General features: G+C 41.6%; 1 protein-coding gene across 10 annotated transcripts in view; it reads right to left on the reverse strand.

The window, feature by feature from the left end:
- TLCD4 (TLC domain containing 4) overlaps positions 1–17,034 on the reverse strand; it is an 86,827-nt gene that overhangs the window by 19,359 nt on the left and 50,434 nt on the right. For 9 of the 10 annotated variants that reach the window (XM_070078006.2, XM_089337048.1, XM_089337044.1 and 6 more), the window contains one exon: positions 14,670–14,764. The exons of the other annotated variant lie outside the window; for it this stretch is intronic. In XM_070078006.2, the coding sequence (XP_069934107.2) occupies positions 14,670–14,764 (95 nt within the window). The remainder of the gene's footprint in view (positions 1–14,669; positions 14,765–17,034) is intronic. 10 annotated transcript variants of the gene reach the window in all.

The following is a 17,034-nucleotide window of genomic DNA, read 5'->3' on the forward strand; positions in this document are numbered from 1 at the left end:
ACAGTGATTCTACCAGTCTGTGTTTTAGTAACAGTCTTCTTCTTTTGGTCAGTTGTTCTAAGTCTGTGACTCTATAGCTCTGTCCAGTGTTTAGAGAGCATGACAGACCAGAGTCTACAAAACATTATGAGTTCATGTGTTCCCAATGTCAGCCAAAGTCCTTGATAAATTGCTTACTGTATCCTTCAAATAGTTCCTCCAACAATGAGAACCATTACTGAAATTTGTTTGACCTCTAAAATACTTCTTGTTTGATCTCTAAATTATTTCAGACACCCCAAGGTCATATAAGATAGTAAATACAGTAGCAATAACTTTAAACTTTAAAAAAAATTTAAAAATTTATCTCCAGCTAATATTAACTTTAAAAATACAAAAATCAGGGAGCCCGCACTGTGGTGCAGTGGGTTAAGCCTCCACCCGCAGCACTGGTTTGAGTCCCAGCTATTCCACTTCTGATCCAGCTCCCTGCTAAAAGCCTGGAAAATCAGTAGATGATGGCCCAAGTACTAGGGCCCCTGCACCCACGTGGGAGAACCAGAGGAAGCTCCTGGATCCTGGCTTTGGCTAGGCCCTGCTCCAACCATTGCAGCCATTTGGGGAGTGAACCCAACGACTTCTCTCTGTCTCTCCCTCTCTGTAACTCTGCCTCTCAAATAAGTAAATCCTTAAAAAATACAAAAATACTTTCATGAAATATACTATGTCCAAGACATTTGATAGTTTAAAAAGATTACTTCTTCCAACTCCTTTCATATTGACATAGAATTAAACGTAACTATTAACCAAAGTACCAAAGAATATCAAATCAGTCTTTAAGTGGCAAATCTGACAAGCTTTCAACTAAACAACTTTGGCCAAAGTACAAATTACTCAAATACTCTCCACTTTGAGGAAACTGTCTCTTTGTAAAAAAAAAAAAAAAAAAATTGCATTGAATTTGTAGAAAAAAATTAAGTATTAGGGCCGGTGTTGTAGCATAGCGGGTAAAGCTGCTGCCTGTGATACTAGCGTCCTATATAGGCACTAGTTCATGTTCTGCTGTTCCGCTTCCCACCCAGCTCCCTGCTAAAGGCCAGGGAAAGTAACAGAAGACGATATAAGTGCTTGGGCTCCTGTTACCCATGTGGGAGACCTGGATGAAGCTTCTGACTCCTGGCTTCAGCCCTAACCCATCCTGGACCATTGCAGCTATCTGGGGAGTAAACCAGCAGATGAAGATCTTTATCTCTCTAACTCTGACTTTCAAATAAATAAATAAACATAGCCTTTAAAAAAACAATGAGCATAACATCCCAGCCCTTCTCATCATTTCTCTCTCCTGTCCCCAAAGAGAATGGCTAGTTCTCTCACTGCTAGTCAGTGGTGGCAGCAGCAGCAGCAGCACTCAGGTACTTGCTAGAGACACATATTTTGGGGCCCCATCACAGACATACTGAGATGGGTCCAGAATTCTGTATTTTAATAGCCCCACCACCACCACTACCACTACCAAGAAATCCTATTGAATACTAATGTGAGAGGACTGCAGTCCCAGCCTAGAGAAATCTGGGGGTGTCTAAGCTTGAGGAGCTAGCTCTCCCACTTCTCTGAAGCTGTGGTTTGTGAAGGTTTCAATCACCCTCACCAGGTCCCACCACAACCTGCTACATTCCTCTAAAAAAGCTCTTCCTCTCAGCTGGGTCCAGTGTCTCCACACAACTGGCTGCTTGTCTGTGAAGAGCACACAGCCTCTTGCAAAACCTGTGTTGCCTGGGCTTTGTTCATTATTCTACCCGTAAAGCCTAGCTGAGCGCCAGGCCCATGTTCCCTGAGGTGAACGTTGCTTGCTAATTAATTAAAAAAATTAAATTAATTTAAAAATACTTATTTTTAATTTTTTTGAACAACATACTTATAAACAAACGCCAATGACTATATTTGGTACTCATTTGGAAAGCAGAAGCCAGCAACCTGCTTCAAAGCTGGAGAAGTTGGCTCCTTTGAATTTATTGAATGATGGCATGGTACACATCACCTTTAAAATCAAAACCACATTCACCTCTAAACAAGGGAAGGCAAAAAGAGGCATGAGAGCTAAATTATTACCCATCATTGCATGATGTTATTTAGCATTAACAAGTTAAGATGTGGACCGTCTCTAAGAAGGGCCGCCATCAATTCATCAGTTCCTTTTCTCACTCTGTGTGCGTGTTCCTTACTTCAAGAGGTAAAGGCTTTTTTCTCTCCCCACGAGTCTAGGCTATCCTTAGTGACTCATTTGATCAACAGAATGCAGTGGAAATAGTGTTCTGAGTCATCTGAAGTTATAAGAAGCCTTGCAGCTTCCTCCTAGGTCTCTTGGAATAATTCCCCTTGAAATGCTCCCTTTCAGAACACATGAAGCCCAAGCTACACTGTGGGGCCACAGATAGATGCTCTGATCAACATCCCACCCTCGGAGCACAGAGCCAGCAGTAACGGCCAGCCACGTGTATCAGCCCCTCTATGACATCCAAGCCTGCTGAGTCCTTAGATGACTCCAGCCCCAACAGCCATGTAACAGCATTGACATGAGACCTCAAGCAGGAACTTCCCACCTGAATGTCCTGATTTTGTTTTATCACATTAACAACTCATGAGTCAATGGGTTTTAATCAACCAGTCAGTATTCTAGTTGATGATCAAAATGTCATATTGTTCGTCAATAGGAGGACCTTTGTGTTGGACTTTGTGCCCTACTGACACAATCACATTAATCTTCGTTTTTCTTTTTTTGTTTTGAAGATCTATTTATCTGAAGGGCAGAGTCAGAGAGAGAAAGAGAGATCTTCCATCTGCTGGTTCACTCCCCAAATGACAGCAAAGGCAGGAGCTGGGCCCATCCAAAGCCAGGAAGAGGAGCTTCCTCCAAGTCTCCCGTGAGGGCGCAGAGGCCCAACCACAGGGGCCATCTTCCGCTGCTGTACCAGGCCATCAGCAGAAAGGTGGTTCAGAAGTGGAGTAGCCAGAATGTGAACAGGTGCCCATATGGGGTGCTGGCACCACAAGCAGCGGCTCTACCTGCTACGCAACAGCGCCGGCTCATCCACTACGTTTTCTAACACAAGATTCTAACACAGTAGTGAATCTGTTGTTACATAATACTTCAATATGCAAAACAAAATTTAAATTTTAGTTTTGATCCCATCTTTGTAACATATAGTACATTCATACGCAAAATTCTAATTGAAACCACATGTTCTATCATATTCTTAACCCCCATCCTTATCCTCTACCCTTAATTCAAAACTTCTGTGAGCCACACTGAGGTACAGAAATACACTTCAGTAATCTTACTTCTTTATTCTTTTATCCCATATATAATACATCAGTGACTCTCAACCCATTTAATCCAATACACCCCGAGAGACAGCAGCATGTGTGACACATCCTTCCATAGGCATAGGTAGCGTAAGACAAACTCCAGGTTATGTGCAATGCCTTGCTGCCTTATCCTCCTCTCTCCTATTCAAGAAAACCTACTGAAATAAAAGTGAGATAGATGCTATTAAAAGACTAGATTTAAATCTGCCCTAATTTTTAAAATAAATGATAAATGTTTTTACTTCACTGTTAGTAAATTAAGGCAGAATTCAAAAGTGATATGCTGTTTCCACCTCCCTAAGCACTTTTAAGGGGTTTTGCACATACTGTAGCAAAACCCACACTTGCCACAGCCTCTGCGTGACTATGAAAACAAAGCAGGGCCTGTCTGATCCCTTCCATAGCATCAAAGAAAATTACCTTTTCAGAAAGTGACTATAAGGATCTGCATTTTTTACCATGAGAAATTTAAGTGTCTACTAGCTAAGAACCGGTAGGACCAGAGGTTCAGAAGGCAGGAGAGAATGATAATCAATGTTAGCAGATACATACTACTACTAGTATGGTGCTAAATACTGTGCCACCGCCATTGGTTTAGATACTGATGGGCACCCTTCCCCACTACGCTCCACTAGGACAGTAAACTGGCAGGAAATCAATTCTGGCATCTCAAATTGGAATCCCAGATAAAAACATGACTATATTCTGCAGTAGCAGTAATGGGGCACCTTTCTTAAGTCTAGAGACTGACATAGAGCCTTAGAATATTTTCATGGGAAACCTTTCAAGAGTACCATTAATCAAGAATTGAGATTTGGGGACAAAAATCCATGTTCATATTTAGTAACTGTCTACTTTAATCATTTCTGGTTTTTGATTATTCACTCACAAGACAGAGTTGAAGATTTGAGTGAAGACACAGGATTGGACTGCCAAATCAGATCCATGTGAAACAGGGTCTAATCTTTACTAAATGATACATGGATAGAAGCCATCACTAATTCAGATGAAGCAGGTCTGGGACCATCAAGGGCAGTTGGCAACCCGGGTCCCTCCTTGCTGTGTTTAACATTAGGACCTGGCCCAGAACTAAGTGAAGTTCAAGTAGTTCTTTACATAGGAGGGAGGTTTTAACTTAGAAATGCCATGTTATACCCTCAGAAATCTGGACAGTCTCCTGTGCCTATAGATCCTGGGGTCTCTAAAATAGGCAGTCTTCATCCAGTGACATTCTGTTAAGGGCATTTTAGAATTCAGGTTTCCTCCTTCCAACCAATATCAGTGTTCCATTTACCCAAAAGTTCTATTGACAAGATGAGACTGGGTCAACGGCTTCATGATTTCCTCTTCTCTCTCCCAGAAGTGAATGGAAAGACATATCAGCTGCTTTCACCCCTTCTTCAGGGCTTATTGAAGAACTCAACATACCATAGTGTTTACCTTCCATTGTTTAGTTAGTATTAGAACTAAATTATCTGGCCAGCGCCGCGGCTCACTAGGCTAATCATCTGCCTGTGGCGCCGGCACTCCGGGTTCTAGTCCTGGTTGGGGCGCCGGATTCTGTCCCGGATGCTCCTCTTCCAGTCCAGCTCTCTGCTGTGGCCCGGGAGGGCAGTGGAGGATGGCCCAGGTCCTTGGGCCCTGCACCCGCATGGGAGACCAGGAGGAGACTCTTGGCTCCTGGCTTTGGATCGGTGCAGAGAGCCGGCCATAGCGGCCACTTGGAGGGTGAACCAATGGAAAAAGACCTTTCTCTCTGTCTCTCTCTCACTGTCTAACTCTGCCTGTCAAAAAAAAAAAAAAAAAAGAACTAAATTATCCTAGTGGGTAAAGCCACTGCCTACAGTACCAGCATCCCATATGAGTGCCAGTTCCACACCCGGCTATTCCACTTCCCATCCAGCTCTCTGCTGTGGCCTGGGAATGCAGTAGAAGATGGCCCAAGTCCTTGGGCCCCTGCACCCGCTTGGGGGACCCGGAGGAAGCTCCTGGCTTCAGACTGGCACAGCTCCCGCCGTTGTGGCCAATTGGGGAGTGAGCCAGCAGATGCAGATGGAAGACCTCATTCATTCATTCTCTCTCTCTCTCTGCCTCTCCTCTCTCTGTGTATCTCTGACTTTCAAATAAATAAATAAATCTTTTTTAAAAAAGAACTAAATTATCATTTCAGCAGGACAGCTGAATCACAGAATCTCAGAATCAGAATGGAACTTTAAGGATACTTAAAGTCTCTATCTGTTTGAAGGTATCTTATGGAAGACAAGCTACTTTAAAAGACCATTTCATTGTTAGAAGATGCCAAACATCGGGGATGTCTTTCCTTTGTACAAGAGAAGTCTCCCCTACCTATCTTTACTACCCTCATTGGTCCTCATCTTAATTTCTGAATTAATCCAAAATAACTCCACCCCCTTCCACCTCATCCTTTCATTCTTCCAGGGACACTCTGAAGCCCCCATGCTCTCCAACTTCTCGTCTTTTCTAGGCTGACATCTCTGGGTTCTTTAATTGTCTGCTGTTAAGGCAACAGCTGCCTAATCTAATCTCCCCTCCACAGTTAACTGGTAGTTCTCCCCAATGGCTTCTGCCCCAACGTACATGAGATTAGGAACTTCAGAGGATGATGTTCTAGGGTGTGGTTTGACAAGGCAAAGTAAAATTGTGTTTGAATTGGATACTGTGCCTCCTTTAATAGTCTCAATTCGAAAACAGCTTTCATTTTCAGCATGTGAGATAGTACTGATGCAACTCAACTGTTGTCATCTACTGCTTCCAGCTTTCTCCCTTCTTGCACATGGTTAAACTTAACATTTATCAGTATTAACTTCTTTATGTTTGTTTTGTCTGTTACGTATGTCTAGTATGCAGTTTTTTTTTAAAATGAAAGCATTGTCCAAACTATATTAGTTCTCCTTCATAACTTTGTTTCAGTCATTTGATAGTACTGCTTTTTAAGTTTATAATTAAATACACATAACAAAAAATTTACTATTTTGACAATTGTTAAGTATATAGATCACATGGCCAGCACTGTGACACAGCAGGTTAAGCTGGCACCTGTGATGCTGGCATCCCATATGAGCACTGGTTTGAGTCCCAGCTGATCCACTTTTTTAAAAAAGTCAAAATTAGAGAGAGAGAGAAAGACAGAGAGATGGATCTTCCATTCACTGGTTTACTCCCCAAATTTCCACAACAGGCTGAAGCCAGGGGCCAGGAGGTTCTTCCAGGTCTCCCTCATGGGTACAGGGGCCCAAGCACCTGGGCCATCCTCTGCTGCTTTCCCAGGCACATTAGCAGGGAGCTGGATGGGAAGTTGGGCATCCAGGATGCAATTCACGCCAATACGGGATGTTGGCCCTACAGACAGTAGCTTAATCCATTGTGCCACAGTGCAGGCCCACTGTCCCACTTCTGATCCAGCTCCCTGCTAATGTGCCTGGGAAGGCAGTGGAAGATAGCCCAAGAGAACTACAGGGAGTACCAGGCTCCTGACTAAGGCAAGTTACAGCTATCTGGAGTGAACTAGCAGATGGAAGATTTCTCTCTCTCACTCGCTCTCTTGCTCTCTCTCTCTTATCTTCCTTTCAACTAAAAATATACATCTCAGTGGCATTAAGTACATCCACACTGGTGGTCATGCACCGTCACTATTCACCTCTAGAACCTTTTCACAGTCCTAAACAAAACTCTTAACATGTATTAAATAATAGCTTCCTATGATCTTCTCCACCTAGCCCTTGGTAACCACTGTCCTATTTCCTGTCTCTTTGAATTTGACTGTTCTAGATGCCTTATAGAAGTAGTATCATATTTTAAATTTGCTTTAAACAAATCTAATTAAGAGCAAAATATTGACTAGAGTAGGTATGATAATCTCTATCAACTGTTTTCTTTGTTGGCACTGAAATGAAAACAGAATTCAGAAATCAAGCAAGCTTAGAGAAAGAAAGGGAGCCGTCTCTGTGGGGAAACTCCACTACACCAATCAGAGCTACACTTAGCGTTCAGAAACGAGCATGAAAGGGTAATCTCAGGACAAGAAAGGTAGGTAGACTGGACTGAAACTCCTGTTCGACCAAGACTGAGGAACTCTCACAGGAGCACTATTTATGTTAGCAAATTGTGGGAGTGGTCACTTGAGACGCTTTATATTAAAAAGTGAATTTCCCGGGCCAGTGCTATGGTGTAGCAGGAAAAGCTGCCACCTGCAGTGCCGGCATCCCATATGGGCACTGTTTGGAGTTCTGGCTGCTCCATTTCCAATCCAGCTCTCTGTCATGGCCTAGGAAAGCAATAGAGGATGGCCCAAGTCCTTGGACCCTTGCACCCACATGGGGGACCCGGAGGAAGCTCCTGGCTTCAGATCGGCGCAGCTCTGGCCACTGCAGCCATCTGGGGAGTGAACCAGCAGATGAAGAACTCACACACTCTCTCTCTCTGCCTCTGTCTCTCTGTAACTCTGCTTTCAAATAAATAAATAAATATTTAAAAAGTGAATGTCCTTGCAAATTTCAAGGTAGAAAACACACAAGTATATACATGTGTATGCAAGCATATAACATATTTCTGTATATGAAAATCTATAACATATTGCTTAAACTGACCACTTAATTTTGCTACAGTCAATCCCTCAATTAGAATAATAAACTTACTTTGTGCTTCTATATAGTTTCCTAAATGGCTACATGTCGCTCCCCCTCTTCGTGGAGGAGCAACACTGAACCCTGCGCTGTTCTTTCGTCTGCTCGGCCCTCCCCGGGTTTGCTGCTGGTTCTTCCCGGGTTGGCTACTATCCCTTCCACCTCCGTGGAAGGGCAGTTCCCCCTGGCCACATTCCCCACTTCCGCAGGGGAGCGGCACACCGCCGGCCGGCTCTTCTCGGGGGCTGCACGGGTGTTCCCTCAGCTAGATGTTCCCCATAGATGTTCCCCGTGCATGCCGTCTCTCTCCTCCTTTATAGTCCTCCTCCGCCAATCCCAACTCGGCTGAGTACGCTGCTCTCCAATCAGGAGCAAGTCCTACAGTTAATTGGTTGAACTGGAGGCAGCTGTGCGGAAGCTGTTTACTTCTCTCCCAGCGCCATATTGTGGGAGAGCAGATGCATAGAATAAGTCCTAATTCGAGTAACTTAGTCCAGTCCGGATTGCTCCCCACAGATCCCCCTTTCTTTTTATTTTTTAGCGTTGATACGCGCCTGTCTTCGGTGTCCCGCGGAACACACTCTGCTCTACTTGCTAGAGTTGCCACAGGCTCTTACAAGTCCTATCAATCAGGAAAACCGAATCCGGGTCCTCTCTTCGCCATTGTGAGGAGGTTTTTAGGCGCTGATGCGTGCCTGTGTTCGGTGCCCTGCAGCGCATGCTCTGCTCTGCCCGCAGGGGCTTACAAAACCTATCAGGCAAACCGAATCCAAGCCTTCTCATTGCCTTATTGTGGGGGAAACTTATTAGTGTTGGTTCGTGCCTATCTTCGGTGACCTGCAGCTCATACTCTGGTCGAGCTGCTTGCTTGGCGCTTACCGCCTTAAATCAGGCAGACCGAATCCAAGCTTAATATTGTTGTATTGTGGGGAAGCCTTACTGATGTTAATTCGTGCCTGTCTTCGGTGACCTGTGGCGCATAAGCTGCTAGCTGCCCGCAGGTGCTCATCGCCTCACTTGATTAGGCAGACCGAATCCAAGCCTTCTAATTGGCATGTTGAGGGGAGGCCTTATTTTTCTCTATTTCTCTATCTCCGGGCATTCCTACCTCTCCCATTTCACTTCTATCTTCCAGCATTCCTATTTCTCTCACTTTACTTCTAAAACTTCTGTTTCTCTTATCCCCGCAGCTTCCCGGCACCTCGCCCCGCCGGCGGGTTCCCGGCTCTGCGCCGCTTCAGCCCGCGCGCCTCTCTCATCTGCGCAGCTTCCCGGCTTTGCGCGGCTCCGCGGTCTCCACGCTTAACCCTTTCGCGTCTGAACCACGGCCTACGCCAGCGTTCCCTATCTATTCACGCCCCGTGCTCTCTCTGCACGCGGCGGCTTCCGCGAGTAACACAGCGTAGCTTGCGTCTCCGCCACTAGGATTCAATCTAAGTTCCCCGGGCTAGCCTGGCGAATTCAACCCAGCGTACGTCTCCGCCCCACGGTTTGGCTTCCCGTCCTTTGCTCCCCGGGCTAATCAGACGGATCCCAACCTGGCTTACGTCTCAGCTTCTAGTTTCAACTTTTCGCCCCCTATTCCCGGGCTAACTTGAGAACCCCAAAGTGGCTTTCGTTTCCGCCTCGGCCTGCCCCCCGCGGCTTCAATTTCCCTAACATTTTTCTCTACCCGGTATGTTTCCCCAAGCTTTCCTCCAACGATATTCCTCCCTCATTTCTCCTGGCCTCTCCCCACAGTCCGCGTCCGAGTCTGTTTGTTCTAGCTTTCACTTTCGCTTTCGACCTTAGAGATTCCTCCCAGCTTCCCCCCGTAGTCCGTATCTGAGTCTATGCCTAGGCTTTCAATAGCTTCTTCCGGCTCCTTTTTCGTCCGGCTTTTCCCTAGGCTGTTTGCTAGTCTCTCCGATATTTTCCCAATTCTTCCCGTTTCTTCCCTCCTAAGTTTGCTATCCGTCCTAGGTTTCCTATCCGAGTCAGGTTTCCTATCCGAGTCACGGCACCATTATGTCGCTCCCCCTCTTCGTGGAGGAGCAACACTGAACCCTGCGCTGTTCTTTCGTCTGCTCGGCCCTCCCCGGGTTTGCTGCTGGTTCTTCCCGGGTTGGCTACTATCCCTTCCACCTCCGTGGAAGGGCAGTTCCCCCTGGCCACATTCCCCACTTCCGCAGGGGAGCGGCACACCGCCGGCCGGCTCTTCTCGGGGGCTGCACGGGTGTTCCCTCAGCTAGATGTTCCCCATAGATGTTCCCCGTGCATGCCGTCTCTCTCCTCCTTTATAGTCCTCCTCCGCCAATCCCAACTCGGCTGAGTACGCTGCTCTCCAATCAGGAGCAAGTCCTACAGTTAATTGGTTGAACTGGAGGCAGCTGTGCGGAAGCTGTTTACTTCTCTCCCAGCGCCATATTGTGGGAGAGCAGATGCATAGAATAAGTCCTAATTCGAGTAACTTAGTCCAGTCCGGATTGCTCCCCACAGCTACAGAAATTCTATTAAACAATCTCCAAGACTTATCTCTGATAGTCTTTTATTCATTATTATATAAGAAAGTTGAAAATATTTCCTTAGAAAAAATTATTTAACATGTTATTGAAGTTTTAAAAACACTTTTCATTGATTAAATATTTAACATGTTTTACTGAAAGCAAATTGGAAAATGTGAAGAAATTACACAGACCCTGCTACTGAATCTTGCTTTAGTAAGCTATATTAGGTGGTTATTTTTAATACCTTCCTAGCTAATTTTTGAAATTTTGGTATCTTGAAATGTAGCCATAACAGTTACCATAGTTACCTAAAATTCTTTAAGGCTACACTAATGGGAGAAGAAGGGGAAATACAGGAATCGTGTATGATTGAGAATAGGTAATTCTATTAAAATCCTTTTAAAATGAGGGCTTTTCTGTTTCAACCCTGCTAACAATAAAATGTTGGTGAGCCACAGCATTTGTTTCAGGCACTGCCAGGCAGATTCTTCCTCAGACTAAACACAAGGCCAAAATTTTCACATTCTTGTCTCCTACTCTAATACTGTAAATCACAACTTTACTGAATCTGACAAAACATTTCTTTCATTTCCAATAACACTGCATACATATTTGCTTACAAAATGCTTTTAAAATGTAGACACTGGGATAAAGCATTAAGCAGGAAACAAATTCTTACTCTTACGGCATCATACTGTACATAATATCCTGAAGACCTATGAAAACCAAATTTTCTCCCTAAATCACAGTAGAGTAACTTAATGATTCGATTTCAAGACAGTGCGATACGCAGAAGAGTTAGGAAAGGATGCACACTTGGTGATTTTCAAGCTTAAATGTTTCAAAGGCATCATAACTCTTTTTGTGAAGGTATGGTTTGACTGGGAAGAGAAGGTGATTCATAAGGAACAAATACAACCTAAGTTTACCAAAGAGAACAGGAAGGGTATATAACAGATGGTGGCTTAGCCTTAAAATAAGGCATTAAAGCTTAAATATGGTATTTCCCTTATAATAAGAGATCAGATTGCTGTATTTCCCTGCTACCCCAGGAGTACAGGCTGAATATCAAGAAAAACAAACTGTAGGATTTTTACCTCTACATAGACAGAGTAAGAATCTTTAAGCTCTAAATCACTCTGCCAAGTAATTTTAGAACTGTAGCAAATATAGCAGAGGTACAAAAATAGTGGCCAAGATATTATAATCTATAAAGAACCTAAATATTTTAAATTAAAAAAAACTTGATTTTCAACTATTTCTTTCAGTAGGGAATAAATTGAATATCTACATGTAATTTGCTTCTCTTCATCACTTAAAATTTTATTTTGTTCCAATAACAAAGTCATTTAAGAAAAAAGCTTAACTGCAAATAGCTCAAACAGTTGCCTAACTATCAAGTTAAAGTGCTTTCCAAATGCCAGTTCTTGTTACATAAGCGATAAAAATTTCACGACCATTCACATTAAACAAATTAGTAATAAACTGATTACTAATAACACACATATTGATTAGAATAACACACAGAATGACCTGAGAATTCACTGCACAGAAAATATCTTCTTATATTCAACGGGTAAGTTGAAGATCTCTAATACACATAATTGTATCTATAAACATTCACTACTTCATCTAATTTTTAAAATTTTGTTTCCCTATGAATAAATTCACTTGAATTCAATAAGTTTATTTCATATTAAAACAAAAGAACATAGGAAGACATATCAAAAAAGCAACCGTTTTTAGAGAAAGAGCTGTGGTTGATTTCCTTTATTTACCAAGTTATTAAGACTACCACTAATTTCTTAATGCCAGTATGCATTTTATTGAAAACCAAAGAGAAAAACAGTGTTCATCCTACATATTAACTACTCAACCTGCCAGTCCATGCGACTGCCATTTGCCAAGCCTGTGATGCCAGCGGCCGAGAGAGAGCAGCAGTTCAGAACACTCACATTTAGTGCATGTAAATGACCTATTATCTTTGACCAGCTCAAATTATTTTTATAGCACTGAATGCAACTCATGGTCAAAGAATAAACTTCAAAACTAAGTATGCTATTAAACTCGCATGTGCACCCAAAGTTAACATCCTTCATTAGGCAGCATGTCTGTCCTATAGCAAAAAAGCTTAGGAAACAAAGTGCCTGAAGATCTGTAAAAAGCAGACATCTATACTTTATAACTATTAAGTTATAATCTATTGAAACTTTGATCTAACTTCGTTAGGCAACAAACTGCCTGTATGTCAAATCTCTGAGCTCTGTAAAGGCAGATATATATGTTTTATAGCTATGCATAGACTATTCGTTTTTTTAAAGGACTAAGGGAGAAACAATAGGAAAGTACAGTATAAATGACCTGTATTTTCAGAAAAATGAAGTGATTATGGGCACCTTTTGTTACATAAGCATATATTTATACACTAAAAGAAGCACAGCTTTAAATATATGCATACTAATTATTTAAATTTGTGACTTTAAATAGGTGATATGGAGAGATGTTTTGATATATCTGATTCTTGCAGAAATTATGCCAAATCATCTTAACTCACCAGCTATCTTTGCATGAGTCACTAAAAGGAAAATGGATTTTTTTTTTTGACAGGCAGAGTTAGACAGTGAGAGAGAGAGAAAGAAAGGTCTTCCTTCTGTTGGTTCACCCCCCAAATGGCCACTACAGCCGGTACACTGCGCTGATCCGAAGCCAGGAGCCAGGTGCTTCCTCCTGGTCTCCCATGTGGGTACAGGGCCCAGGCACTTGGGCCATCCTCCACTGCCCTCCCGGGCCACAGCAGAGAGCTGGCCTGGAAGAGGGGCAACCGGGACAGAATCCAGCGGCCCAACCGGGACTAGAACCTGGAGTGCCAGCGCCACAGGTGGAGGATTAGCCTAGTTTAACTTTTTAAAACATCCTCCCATAGTCACAAATATCCAGTAATATAAGGATTTTATTGACAACAAATAAAAAAAAATCAGAAATTTACACGTAAGTTTTAAAATAAGGAAAATATAGAATGGCATACTATATTTATTATATAAAATTCATAAACTTCTAGTCTACTTACATCTGTTACCTGTAAATATCTATCTGGAAGTTGATGGTATATCTAGGTTGAAAAATAATGATTGTGGAGAACTCAAATACACAGGATATATAAAGTTGAGAGTCTGGCAATGTACATATAGAAAAAGAAGTTTAGATATATGAGGGTACTTCAAAAAGTTCATGGAAAATATAATTAAAACAAATTTGATTTAGTCTAAAAATATTTTTAGTTCTTGATTTTTTTCATAATATGCTTTTTGAAGAACCCCAACCTGGAATTTAATGTGCTTTATTGCCTGAGATCTATTGCAAGAACTCTCTATTAACTCTGACATCTCTAAGCAAAATTCCTCCACTGCTCCACCCTACTTAAATGTAATTATGAATATTCATGGAGTTACACGTGGAAATTAATGGAAAACAATACTTTATCTGCTTATTCAAGAACCTATACACATCCCTGGCTATTAAATTGGAAATTCATCTATAAGGATGGATTAATATCTATGGCTACGGCCGGCGTCACAGCTCAATAGGCTAATCCTCCACCTAGTGGCGCCGGCACACCGGGTTCTAGTCCCGGTCGGGGCGCCGGATTCTGTCCTGGTTGCCCCTCTTCCAGGCCAGCTCTCTGCTATGGCCTGGGAGTGCAGTGGAGGATGGCCCAAGTGCTTGGGCCCTGCACCCCACAGGAGACCAGGAGAAGCACCCAGCTCCTGCCATCGGATCAGCGCGGTGCGCCGGCTGCAGCGTGCCAGCCATGGCGGCCATTGGAGGGTGAACCAACGACAAAGGAAGACCTTTCTCTCTGTCTCTCTCTCTCACTATCCACTCTGCCTGTCAAAAAAAAAAAAAAAATATATATATATATATATATATGGCTACACAATCCTAAAGATTTAAAGTGGAAATTCAAGGAATTAGGGCTATCTGCCTATCTCTCGGTTATTAATAAAAACACTAATACAGACACATGGAAAGTTATTATTTTAGTTAATAAGCAAAATAAGAAATCACGAGAGTGATACCTAAATGCATTGGAGATGGTCTTTATAAATTAAGCATCAAATGTCTAGGTTTATTTCAGCCTGAAGTCACTATCCCATCCTTGCCTGCTTGTTAGGCTACTGGAAATTTGGGGACTCACCAGTACAAAGAAGTATGCATAAATTGCTGCACAATGGTGGATTATAAAAAATTTGTCACCAATTATTTTCCAATATAAAATGAGGATCAACAAATCTGTAAGAAGGAAAAATAAATACCATATTACATGAGAAGAAAGCTGCATTGTTCTTCAAGTGCATTTAACTTTCTCTTGACAATTTATCACGGTCTACTCTGAGGCCACAGCACCTGGCTCACCCCTCAGCTGGTCTGATTGCTCACTTTATCTTAAAATACCTGCTTCTCTGTCCCTGAAAATCCCCTCTGCTGTGGCTTCTCCAGGACCAGAGCCAAGTTGTGGGCATTTTGATACCTTCAGAATTCAGTACAGGACCCAGGATAAAGTGTGTCACATAACATCAGAGCCCAGGATAAAGTGTGCAACGTAACATCTGTTGAAAGTTTAAATAACTTGTTTCCAGGGTTAAAGACAATGACAATACGACTTAATAAAACAAAGTTTAAAATAAGCTTAAATTACTGATTTTTGTCACTAAAATAAATCAAGAAAAGATGATGGTATAAAAGGTACAAAATGATCAACTCATATTTATAACATGAATACAACAAATTTATTTTTTAAATTAAAAATTTTAATTAAATATTAATTCAAAACAGTAAAATCACCAAGCACTAGGATTATTAAAAAGATATGCACAAAGGTCAAGACATGAATTTCCTGCAAAGGCTCTAAATCTAAACATCATGACTCAGAAGATAATTTGCTTACCTTAACAACATAAAATCTGCTCAAAATGTTAACATAACTATTTCCTTTACCAAATGGTTATACAAGAAGTGATATAGAAACACATTGTTTTCAAAGAGGTAGATCAGAGGAAGATTCAGGTTTTGTGGGATAAGACTTTAGATAATGTAAGGACTTTCTTTTGTAAAACTAAAAATTATGACTAAAAAACTAGGGATGAATATTTAGAAAAGCATCAAATTACATATTTTATAAAGAAAGCAAATACCACAAACACACAAATCAGGAAAAGTAATATAATTAATAGTGATTACTAGAAATTAACTGCCTGATACACCTCTGTGAAGACATTTATCTTCCCTACATAATTTGGCTGTATGATCCTTGGTACCCATTTATATGATAATGATTTTGCAATACAGGAGAATAAAAAAGAATTCACTCTCCGTTCAGTTTGGTTTAGAAAAGCTTGTTTCAGTTCATAACTCTTGTTGGTAAATTGCTTTGGATTGATATCTATTTGGAAACAGCTTAATCATGTTTGTTTGTTTTTTTTTTTTTAAGATTCATTTATTTATTTGAAAGGTAGATTTACAGAGAGGCAGAGGCAGAGAGAAAGAGGTCTTCCACCCACTGTTTCACTCCCCAAATAGCTGGAGTTGGGCCCATCTGAAGCCAGAAGCTTCTTGGGGTCTCCCACGTGGGTGCAGGTGCTCAAGGACTTGGGCCATCTTCGACTGCTCTCCCAGGCCATAGTGGAGAGCTGGAATTAGAAGTGGAGCAGCCTGGACTGGAATCAGTGCCCACATGGAATGCTGGCACTGCAGGTGGTGGCTTTACCTGCTATGTCACAGTGCTGGTCCAAATTTTTTTGTTTTTTGGGTTTTTTTTTTTTTAATGTAAGATTTCCTGGGAAGTGACTATTCTCTGAATTGACAATACTCACTAACCAGGACCTGTGGAATGTTATGAATTCTGTTATCCTTGTCAGTGACATTTTGTGTCAAATTAGCAAATCTTTAATATATTCATGATTCACCTTCTTTTAATTGGTTCATCAAATTATCCAATAGCCTACTCATTATTTCTATTCAAAGTTTATATCTTCCTCTAAATGAGTTACTGTGTTTTGGTAGAATCCATTTTTTGTTGTTGTTACACCTCACTTCTTAATGACAGAAAATTTTCTACTGAGTTCATCACTTACCGTTATGACTTTTGTTTCATATTCCATCATTTTTTAATTTTCTTTCATCTATTTAATAAGGTTAAAAATAAAGACAGGGTTTCCTATGTAAATGTATCAGGGATCTGTTATTTCTCTCTTGTTTTATTAAGACAATCCAAAAACATATCTTCCGATGGCTATTAAAATAGTAATATTCTCAGTTTTCCCTTTGCTTCATGAAAAAAAAAAGGCCACTCCAATCTCAGTCATCATAAAGGAAAATAAAATAGAGGGGAATATGTAATAGAGTTAGTGATCTAAATCTATTTACTTACTTTTGTAAGTTTTACCAAAATGATACAAAGCCTTAACTAGTGAAACACACTTCAAGGAACTTTGTGAGGATTACTAAGGCTTCAACTTCATTAGCTTCCAGTAACTACAGTGGAGATTCTTTAAGCCAAAGAC

The sequence above is a fragment of the Oryctolagus cuniculus genome, chromosome 7 (genome assembly GCF_051225735.1).
Source record: "Oryctolagus cuniculus isolate XC-2025 breed Fujian yellow rabbit chromosome 7, ASM5122573v1, whole genome shotgun sequence".
NCBI lineage: Eukaryota > Metazoa > Chordata > Mammalia > Lagomorpha > Leporidae > Oryctolagus > Oryctolagus cuniculus.